General features: G+C 33.9%; 1 protein-coding gene across 1 annotated transcript; it reads right to left on the bottom strand.

Moving 5' to 3' along the window:
* Positions 1–8,148: 8,148 nt before the first annotated feature.
* LOC135738696 (protein FAM177A1) lies at positions 8,149–10,331 on the bottom strand. The gene is made up of 5 exons (XM_065256748.1): positions 10,198–10,331; positions 9,370–9,552; positions 9,167–9,233; positions 8,827–8,924; positions 8,149–8,740 (listed from the first exon to the last, which is right to left on the bottom strand). Exons 1-5 carry the CDS (start codon positions 10,264–10,266, stop codon positions 8,534–8,536), a joined length of 624 nt encoding a protein of 207 aa, XP_065112820.1. The 5' UTR covers positions 10,267–10,331; the 3' UTR covers positions 8,149–8,533.
* Positions 10,332–11,922: the final 1,591 nt, after the last annotated feature.

The raw sequence follows: 11,922 nt of genomic DNA on the forward strand, positions 1-11,922 counted from the left end.
TTTCTTTGAAAGCAAATAAATTTTTTGAATGAAATCATTGATTATGTACTACTACGAAAAACAAAGTCTTTCTGTCCTATGCTTGCATGATGTGCAAGGGTGGTTCATGTATACTGGACAGAGAATAGGTTTAGTGCAATACAAGAGCTCCATGGATTTCCCTAACAAATAGGCCTCTGTGGGTGAAGTCATATGTGGTATGACCACACACCAGTCTGTATTGTTAAACAGCATTAATATGTAAAATATTCATGTCTGGTAATCTCGGATTTTGGATGGAGATAAATATTAGGATTGGGGGTTTTAGATTATGATACGAGTGTGTGTTTAAATTTTGGATTTGGGTTGTTTAGTAAATTCACACTGTAAAACCTAAAAGTTAACTCAACTCAAACCATTTAAGTAAACCGGTTGCATTAGTTTTAAAACGCATATATTTGAGCACTCAAACAAATTGAGTCATATGCATGCAGTTAAGCACTTATATTTAAGTTCACACTACTTAAATATAAGTGCATAATTGCACATGACTCAAGTTCACAGTACTTAAATGTATGTGTTTTAAAACTTAAATGGTCAAATGCAACCGGTTTACTTAAATGGTTTGAGTTAAGGTTTTACAGTACTACCGGTCCATTGAATGTTTGAATCTGACTGGCTGATGAACATTCTGAGGTGTGTAATTACTTTCTGGGAAACGCACAGTGAACATGCAAACTTATGACCACAACTTTGTATATATTTCCGTATTTAATTGTTTGTAATGATAACAGATGATAATAACAACTTATTCTTGTTGCCATACCTACAGGAAAACACTTCTTACTCTTCTTTGCTGATCCACATAGATCCTGTGTCCACAGCTAGAGGAAGATATTGTCATGGATGAGGTCAGAGATCTGCCTCTTGCTGTTTGCCTCTTGTTTTGACAGTCACATGCATCTTGATTGGCCAAAGTGCAAGAAAATCACATGTATTTTTTCCACCCAGTTCTGCTTGATCTGGGGCCAAGTTTATGGTATTAAGTGGATAAAAGAGACACATTCCCGTTGCAAGGGGCCAGATTTACTAGATTACTAGATTTACTAGTTATTTTTGCAACTTATTGCATATGCATTCCCTTTCAGACCCAACGTTTATTGGGGGAGAGAATATAAAAGATTCACGCAATGCAATTAACTAATGTTTGCGCGTGTGTTATGACTGATATTTGTGCCATTATTCAACGCCAAAAAAGCAGGTCTTAAATTACTTGAAATGGCTGCAATTATTGCTAAAAAACATCACAGAGAGCAGAGAACGTGTGATACAATGCAGAGGATTGTTTTAACATGTTACAGTTTATTTGGAGTGCCAGAGGAACATATATATAAGGAATAATTGATGACGGGAACGTTGAAGTATAAGAAAATAATGCACACCCAAGATGGTAAAAAGACGTGAAGCGGACTGCCATTACACCACGGGTGTGCATTATTTTCGAATAATTCAAAGGACCGGAGTCAATTCTCCGCTTATATCACGGTTGCAAACATTGCTCTGGTGCCTATTTTTAAGACATTTGACAGGTTAGGTGTGCGGTTTACAGAAAAATAATCAACACCAATGGAACATTTCTAAACCAATCAAAATAAAGCATTCAACAGCTCTGTAGTATAATAAAATTGTTTGGCAAGCCATGTTATTTTTATTTGCTGTAAGTAAATAAAATAGGAATCACTGTAGAAGTCACACAGTACCAGGTGTTTCAAAAGTTCTATTACACCTTTATTTTTTGTCCTCCAGTTCTTTTTAGTGTACTATGGCTGTGTTAGCCGTGATGTCCATGGTGCTGAACTCAACATTAGCTCTGCTTATTTGCAACCCAGACCTAATTTGCGCTGCTCTTAGAGGCTGTTTACACTTGGCATTAACATGCGTTTTCGTCGATCGGATCACAAGTGAACGACGTTAATGCCAGGTGTAAACGGTGTTCAAAACGTTTTGAACGCGTCCACTTTCGACCACTTTCAACCACATTCAGAGGTAGTCGAAACCACTTTCGATCGGATCGCTTTGGAGTTGCGGAACGCAATGTGGTTGAATGCGTTCGGACAGCCATATGCGACCGCCTTCTCTCCGCCCATTTCTCTAATCTGAGGTATTAAACACTAATTTTACGTCTTTTTTGACTTCTGCCGTGAACATACGGTGAACAGCGCTATTTTTTGCCTTTCATTGATAAAACTACTGCGGGGTGTTCTCCGTAGTTTCGTTTTGAAAGCGTGAAAGTTGCGCGATCCTATTTCATCAATTGCGCTGAAAATTCAGAGAAAGCTCCAACAAATAAACGTACAAAACACTGTGCAGCATGTATACTTGCTAAACAAGCAGCGGGCTCCAACATAATATAAGTTTGCGTCCATATAAACTCATCATTACTCCCGCTCGCGTTTGAATGACAGCAGAGAGACTCGCCAACCCGTCTCGCCAGACCACCCCCTCACAGTATTCAGGACAGATGCGGTCGAAAGTGGACAAAAGAGACGGATTTAAATACCAGGTGTAAACGCAATGTGTCTCTCTCGTCCACTTGTGATCCGATCGATGAAAACACATCTTAATACCAAGTGTAAACAGCCTCTTAGTGTGTCACTTCACATATACACCCTATACTGCTCCAAGAGTGTTTGGAGGGCTCAAACGAACTAGGTGTGAAAACACCCTTAGTAGATTGTCTTGGTCATGATGGAAACAGCTGTTGCATCTTTTATTTAATTTAAATAAATAACCCGCAGATATTAACATTCCCATTTGCGCTTTCTTAGAATTGCACTTTCACGCTAGTTTGCCCCGTTTAGTAAATCTGGCCCAAGGTGTTTTAATTCATCTCTTTTGTGCACTTTCAACTGCTTCTCTTCTGTTTACTTTGAGGGGACGGTCTATGGGTTTGTACATGTATATGTAAGAGCTTCTTAGATATTTCAGAGCAATTGATGAAATTAAAGTTAAAAGAGAGCAGCCACTTTAGTTTTATCAAAGAAAGCCTAAAGACAGCGACGAACACTGTGGGTTTGCGCTAGAAGTCAGGACCGATGTTAAAACATTGTGCTCTGCACATCACATTAGATCAATAGGTGGAAAGTAGGTGGTCTTTCGACCACACGAGTCTACATCACAGCCAAGTAATCCAGTCAAATGCATTTTCCATTACCTTTTGATGTGGTCGAAAGTGGACAAGCTCAAAACGGTTTATCTTGATAGGTGGGTGTGTCAAAAATGTCAGTCCAATCGCAGAAACATGTAAATAAATGACACGGTACTAAAGAGACAGCTGGCACAATGGGTTGATTCAAGTTGGGATTTTCTCTTTTTTCTGGATCACAAGGGCAGTGACTGTAACTCTGTATTTTGCAGTATTAAACATATTTATACTGATTTCCTCAGGCTCCAAAAACTCTTCAAAAAGAATAACGAATGGCCTTCTCAGCTGCCAGAGTTGCATGTTGTTAATATTCTTTTATTTTATCATGTTTGCATAGATGCATCATTTTCGACCCAGGCGTGTCTTGATGTAATAACACAGAACCTAGTAAAAATTATGGATTATTATGGAATTCATAGATTGTGGAATATAAAATGCTGAAATACACTGAACTTCAAACGTAAAGCCAAAAATGCCCACCCATGCATAAAATAAATGAATATGGGTAATTTTTGACCAATGCTGTGCATTAACAGGGTTTGCATAGCTTGTGCATCAAAGGGTTAATCATCTGCAAAATAAAGAGAAACAGCAACAATTAGTTTTATTAAAATTATGCAAAATAGATGTTCAGGAAACATTTTTAGCCAGTATTTTCTCAATTTACCTTTGGTAGATGTGCTGTTTGACCCTACAGGTATCTATTGCATGCTACATATTATGCACATAATTCAGAGACAACGTAGATCTAAACCACAAGCAAAAACACAAGAATATTCATGGTTAGCCCAAATTACGCACACCAAAATCTCTCAAAAATGTCTTTACTCTTTTTTAAGTACAAGCAAGTGCCATTTTTTTTAAAGTACCATGTCTACTCATTTGGGCTTTGTGGTTTGCACTCGTATGTAGAGCTGATCTCTTTGCAGAACCACATTTACCCATGCACCCTGAAAGCATCAGCGTCTGGTAGGGACTTTCCAGTGTTCAGGGAGCAACAGCGTTTTATCTTTAGCACAGCTTTCTCACAGCTTCAACAGAACGCTTGTGTTTCAAAGCATGCAGTATTGACAATTCATTATAACAGGTTAACAAATTATAAATAAACAGATAAAAGATGTATAGTATATGCATATACATAAATGCAATTACATAGAGTCATATATGACCAGAGTTATGAACTAGATTTTTGCAGATATGGGCTGTAGGTGGTTTTCAGGGCATTTCTAAGGTCTTCAGAGGGGTAATTAACATATTGCTAGTTTTTTTTTAAATGTGTTCATGTGCAGTTGCTAGGGTGGTTTGATAAAGACTCCCTAGATATAAGATCAGCTTCCTATAATGCAACTATGGGAATTTTATTAACTTCATATGCTAAGAAAAGAAAAAGCACTCTTTACTTACCAAAAGTTCACATGTACTCTACCTTTTACTTTACCAAAATGTTTGAAAACCTTTTCATCTCAACTTTTGAAATTTGAAAGAAGTTATGTGGAAAAAACATATTTGTGCAAACACATTATTTTCCCTAATTACACAACTAAAAGATGGAAAGGAGCCAATAAGAGCCCAGCATAGATATGAACACCATCAATACTGTTTAAAGCATCCAAGAGTATTTTCGACTACACATATGCCAAAGGTGACTACTTTGACCTGCTAAAATAATATATATAATTTTATTGTTATTTTTTTTTAGATATATTTGTGTCATTGCTTTTTGTTTACTGTTATTCTTTAATGTAGAATGGATGAGTAAATAACATTAATCTTTTAAAAGGTAGAGTAATTGCAATAGCAGTAATGATGCAAGCAATGTTTAAAAAAGAATTATATAATCTTGTTCAGCTGCATTTTCCTGGTAGCTAAATTTAAAAAAGCACATACACGCTTGTTAATAGTGAGGTTAGCAATGCAGTATAGTTAACTAATGATTAAATAGATTTTAATCTATTCTGCAGTCTTCTTGATACTAATGATTAGGAAAATTCTGCGGCTTTGGACTGCTGAAAAAGGAGATCTGGCTTTTTGGGCAAAGCAACAGGAAAGAGGATGGGTGGTGGAAATCCCCATCACAGCAGATCTGTCTGAGCCAGTTGTGCTATTTGAAGTCAGGCTGCAGTTTTGAACTGGCACATTGAAGCTGTCTTTTGTTAAAACCAGTTTTTGTGGTTTCTCCTGTAAAAGTAAAGCTCTGGAATTTATCTGTTCAGTTTTCGGTTGATACAAACTGTCATCAAACGTGCACTCACACTGTAAACATGTTATAGCTGCTTAAATTTTTTTAGGTTGAGTCAAATTGGCTGTGCAAGTCATTTTAATTTCATTATTGTTTTACATTTTGACCACACTTTAACTTATCAAAGTAAAGCAACTCATAAAAGCTTAATTTGACTTCAAATCTGATAAATTAAAGTGTAAACACCATTTTCAAATAGCAAGTTAAATGAAATCATAAAGCCAAATTGATTGTAATTTAAAATGTTGGGCAGAAAAATGTTTTTTTTTTTTTTATGGTGTAGACTAAAATATTACATCGTTACATTAACAAAAAGAAATGTCTATATCTATCAAGAGATTTAAGTAAAATGAAGTCCTAATCATGCATTGAGGACCATTGGCTGTGCAGGACTATTTTCAGCACAGAGTCACTGCAGAGTATCTATTTTTTTCCTAGTTAAAAAAATACTCACCCACTTTGTGGCAAAGCCACAGCGGAAAAGGTGAACAGTTACTAATATGAGTCTAGACGGAAGTAACAAATAACACAGAATCCCCCTGTTAATTTAGAAATAAATCTTTGCGTGAACCAAATCATGGGGGATGTGGCTAAACCTATTTTTACCTCACAGTATGATGTCAACAAATAAAATGATGTATTCAGATGATACTTCTATAAAGTTTGGTTTAAAGCCTAAAGCCTTTGATATAGGTTTGACTGGACATATGCTTGTTATTGTGAAAAATTGAATTGCAAAATAAATATGAAATAGATTCTGCACTATTCCTAGGCCACATTTACCAATTTGTGACGTTAAACATGTTAATGCATTTGTGCAATAGATCAGATTTCATTTTTCTATTGAAATACACAAGATGTATATTCCAGCTCAATTCATTGCATCTTTTAAATCAAATTGTCTGCAAATATCATCCTTTGAATAATGACAAATGAAAAATTACATTGTACATACATTGTAAATTATGAAGTAAGATGCTATCAGCCCAGATACAAAATTGCATATAAACATTGGTTTAAACTATCATTAGTATATGTGTAACCTGGAGTTTGCTTTCATTAGAAACATTATAGAGCAACAGAGTATAACAGATGATAATGATCACACAGTCAACACATACATTACTTTGTACAACCAGAGGTTAACACACGACAGATCATTTGTGTTTACTTTACAGTCAGTTTGGTACTACTCATATCTGTGATATATGATCTCCCTCTAGAGGACATAAAAATATAATGCAGACAGGTGTGCAGTGCAGTAATATTAAAGGGATAGTTCAACCAAAATGAAAATTCTGTCATCATTTACTCACTCTCATGTTGTTACAAACCTGTATACATTTCTTTGTTCTGATGAACACGAGGAGAAGATATTTTGAAGGGATCTTTGTAACCAAACCGATCATGAGCCCCATTCACTTCCATAGTAGCGCTGCAAAACAGATTATGTTCTAAATATTTTCCATTTTCTAAATTTGCTCAAAATAGAAACACTCTGACTACAACTATGCCACCCATATATATATATATATATATATATATATATATATATATATATATATATATTCAATATTTTTTCCATAATTTTTTATGTTGCTTAGTCATTCGTGCTTTACAAAAATTTTATATGGGCAACAAGCTCTTAGGGTGCCAGGAAAGTTTTAGGCGAGCGCCCCCTGGTGGTTAAAAGTTGTAACTTTTAATATAGCGCTGGATAAATTAAAATTCAATTTTTTCAGTTTTTCTAAATGTACTAAAGACATCTGTTTCGGTAAAACGATAATATTTTATTAAGTCTGTAAACAACTGACAACATTTCTCCCAAATTCCACAAAAAAATATTATTTTAAATTTACTTTTATTTGCATTTAATGGAAACTATAAACTGGTGAAAAAACAAACAATAAAGATTTCACACCTATTTTTTGTTAATCATAGCTTTCATCCTGACATGCTCTCAGTCTTTCACATTGCTGCTGGGTCACTTTATGTTACTTGTGAGGATTCCGACTTTTCTTTTGTAAATAATTATTTTTATATTTTCTAGTTGTTACTTTAAATAAAATTAGAAACATTGTTTAAAAAAGTACTCTTGCCATACACAATTGGGATTTCCAGCAATTAAATGTGGAGGTTTGAAGATGGTGGGATAACTTTAACCTTAAAAACCTTTTCTTTACATAATGACATTTTCCATCTGTTGTACACTGTAGCCTTCTATAACGAAACTATTTCTATTTCCTAATTTAAATATTAAAATGATAAAACAGAAACAGTTGTTAAAAAAACTTTTGCCATTCAAAACAGGGATACCTAAAAGAAAATAAATCTCCTATATTTGTTGAACATTGTGTTGTAGTCTCCTAGGATAAATCACCTTTTTAAATTTTAATTTTGTAATCTCTTTGTATAAAGCATTAATAATAAATACCTTTATGTACTGTAATTATAATAATAATAATAAATTTATTTTGTATAGCCGCTTTAAAAGTTCCTTTCTCAAGATAATAACTACATAAGGGCTCTCTAGTAACATTGCCTAATAAATGTTGCCGTCTCAATGAAAAACCCAGGTTATGCTGAGGACATGCTCATGCTCAACTGGTCTTCAGTACTCAACAGACATTGAGACCCTTGTTACCAAAGACAAAACAGTATCTGTTGGGAGAGAGCACACAGGCACAGCATCTACCCAAACAAAACACAAGAATTCATTCAGATGAACAATGTTACATTATAGTAGTTTATTCATGTTAAACGTGACATACTGTAGTAACAAAAACACTTAAAAATACACACAATTAGATCACATATTACACATACAGCCTGATTTTAATAAAAAAAATTAAATAAATAAATAGTGAATAAAAGCACACATTTTAGTGTTGTAGCATTCTGTTATCCTAAACTTCATTTTGGTCCATGGCTGTAGAATTGGCTCAACTTCACGACACGTTAGCACCATTATCAGTTTAAATCAGTATTAAGGCATCAGAAACCACAAGGTACATACACATACAAAAATCTATGCCTGGTTAACTTCCAGTAGTAAGTGCATTCAAGGACAGGTAACTTTAAAATCCACAAGAAATACAACATACTTGTAGTTAAGTGCTTGTAACAAGAGCAGGTATGTGGCCTGTACTGGGCACTAAAGAAGGCTGAATGTCCAGCTCATTAGTCAGCTCAATGTTTGTTTGAGTGCTCTTGATCTCCGGCTGGTTGGTCTTCAGATCTTCATCTTCGTTGTGCTGCTCTTGAAACAGATGCTCTGCTTCTTCATAGAGATAAGTATCACCCTCTTCCTGCTCATTCTTTGATCAACAATATTTAAAAAATGTTTGACCAATACTGTACTGTATGTCTTTTACATAAAATGAATATAAGTATACTTTCATACCTCTCTCTTTGACTTGCTGTACTCATCAATAGCATACTGGTACTTCGCAGAAGTGATGCCAAAAAGTGATGCTATTCTCTCACCCATGTAGTCACATGCTTAAATATGAGAAAGTCGGAAATAATAATAAGATTGAGACACTGGATTTGTAAATGTGAACATTCAACATCATTCACATTGGCCTGAGGACAACCGTTTTAGTGCTTATTGCTATGAGACCAATGTTAACACATAAAGCCATTTATTAATATATAAATTATACAAATTTAAGAAATATATATATTTTATATGGGGATTAATACATAAAAACAAGCTGTTATTTGAATCATTCATGATTTACCAGAGACAGTGGATGTAGCTGCTCTCCACATCTGCAACCAGACGTATGGACCCCAAGTGAGCTTGGACTTGAAAAATAAAGTGATATATTTTAGTGCTTAACACATTCCCACTGTCTAATCATTTCAATTTTTTTATTTTCTTCGCTTAATTCACAAAATGTCTATATGTTTATTCAGTCTTTCACTTGAAATGCACACGTACTGTATCTATGGAAGGCAAAAGGTCTTTATTCGAATGCCCTTTTTTGGCTTCCTCCTCATCATCGGTGCTGTATTCTTCCATGGTCTCTCCACTGGAGAAATGAATAATTCGACGTGGGCTCTTCTCTTTTCTCTCCAGATCACCAAGCTCCACACATTCATATTCTTTCTCGTTCCCAGAGCTCTATTCACAGTCACACACACAATCTGTATTGGATAATTTAATAATCTGTGTGGTTAGTCATATTATAAGGAAAAATCATGGTAACAATAGTTTCCTCCAATTTACTGTAAACACAACTACTGTACAATCATATTAAATGTATGTAGGATATTTGTTTTAAACACTGTAAGGGCAAAGGAGACTTTTAGATTCTTTTTGCACTTCTGACCATTTCGTTTTTGGAAATTAAATTGTGGCATCCCATCACACTTTTTACTACTGTTAATAATTAATAAGAAGGGTCTAAACCTAAAACATGTATAAACCAACATTTTATTGTGAATAAATCCATATTATTATTAAATATCTGATGTGAAACGATTGTTATTATTATTATTAGGTTATTATTATAATTAATTTTAAATAACAGGGGGCGTTTTATAAGTTTGTATCCAAATCGTTAAAAATAATTACAATACTTTGTAATACCATAACACAACAGAAAAGCAAAAAGGAAATCGTGTACTAACGTTAGATGGTTATTTTGTCTAAATAATAAAAACCTACAACTAATTAGACGTTTCTTTTAATTCATTGTTTTTATGGACTATCATACATTTTCATTATTAGTGTAACGTTATTATTTGAGCCAAGTTATTAAATTACCTTCTCAACGTCCATACCGTGTGTCACTGTTATACTGACGCTAGAGAGATAAAGCAATATTTCAGCCATCGCTTCTGCTGTACTGTAAAGAATCTCCGCTATTCACTAGTTTCCGGTTGTTCCCAATACAAAATAAAAGTCTTGTGTGAGGAAATAAGTCAACAGAAATCTCAGCCTGGGCAAAGAACAGCCTATTACAGTAAATAATGAAATTATTTAAGATTAATAAATGCCATACACGTTTTGTTTACCGTTATCTAAGGTAGTACAAATTGAATCTCATAAATAAAATCAATGTAACATAATTACAATACTGTTGCAGTTATTGTTGTAACAAACCTCTCATTGTATTGACAACTTACAAGTAACAATTTTAGGTTACACTGGTTTTCTCATACCTCCTGATGTTCATAACTTTCCTGCTTACAAATAACTTTTTATTTACTGAGATCATATTATATTGAATTATTATGTACATTTTATTTTTGTTCACTACTCACTGCACAGTGTAAGGGCATTTAAGTGAGTTAGATAATTCTAACTATATGAGTTTTTTTTATTGCAATTAAAAACAGATATAAGACACAGCAACACATAAACAGTTTTCCAAGTAATAAAACAAAGAGTAATTTTAGTAATTTACACAAGATAATAAACATAAGAAACAATCATATAAATGTACATTAATGCAAATGGAGATCATAAGCAAATTCTTGTTTACACTGCAAGCTTAAGTACAGTAAATTTATTTTTATATTTTTACCACCTGGAAGCACATACTTTTACCCTATCACATTGATTATTTTTTAGCATCTTTATGAAAATATTAGTCTAACGGTAAGCACAATACAGCGCTGCAGGGATGATTTATTTTTGTAGACCAAGAAATTAGCTTCACACTGGTTTCTTAACAAAAAAGCCTTTGGATTATTGCAAAAAACCTCTGTAATAAATAAGAGATTATTATACTTACGCATTTTGTCCATCAAGCTTCAGAAATTAATAGTTTCATGAATTTTGTAGTCTAAATGCATTTACTAATAAAAATCTAACCTTAGGCTATAAGCAAACTACACCATGGTCACTCAACCTCAACATCATCACCACCAAGCTTCAGATACATTTTCCAAACTTAAATATATTTTTAATATACGTTTCTTAATAAGGAAATTCATTTAGTGGAGGATTTTTTTGGGGAATTGTTGTATGTGTTTTAGATTTTCTTCTGTCACCAACAATGTCTGTAGTCCCATGGAGCAACTTTTATTGAAGATAAAACGTTTAAAAATGCTAATGTGTATGTGTTTCAAATCATTGAATTAAATATATAAAAAAAATCCTGATTTACCCAATAACGAAAACCACAATGATTTTGGAAAGTAGGACAAAAAGTGCTATAATGCTAAACATTTTTAGGTTTTCCCTTCAAAATATGTTATCCCTACAACTCTCTAAGCAGATCTCATCATTGAATGATTCTGGTCATGATTTAGCTGAGAAAAAAATGGAGAACCCTAGGCTAAAGCCTATAGTTTGACATTCACAGACAGCCAATTAATGACCAGTTTGATTAAACTTTTCCTTTGATAAAATTTTGCCAGTGTCAGAAGTCCTGCATGAATCAAAAATGACTTAAAAATCGTACAGTGTGCACCAAAATCAAAGTGTGCATGTCAAAGAAATTAAAACTACAGTACTACTACATGAAGCTTTCCAAGTTTAGTT

The sequence above is a fragment of the Paramisgurnus dabryanus genome, chromosome 12 (genome assembly GCF_030506205.2).
Source record: "Paramisgurnus dabryanus chromosome 12, PD_genome_1.1, whole genome shotgun sequence".
Lineage (NCBI taxonomy): Eukaryota > Metazoa > Chordata > Actinopteri > Cypriniformes > Cobitidae > Paramisgurnus > Paramisgurnus dabryanus.

Bases quoted from the DNA above. Each gene is read 5' to 3' on its own strand.
- LOC135738696 (XM_065256748.1), bottom strand. From the start codon at position 10,266: ATGGCTGAAATATTGCTTTATCTCTCTAGCGTCAGTATAACAGTGACA. The intron at 8,925-9,166 runs GTAAATCATGAA...CTCATATTTAAG, and splicing joins AGCTACATCCACTGTCTCTG to CATGTGACTACATGGGTGAG. The intron at 8,741-8,826 runs GTATGAAAGTAT...TGTTGATCAAAG, and splicing joins ACAGCAAGTCAAAGAGAGAG to AATGAGCAGGAAGAGGGTGA.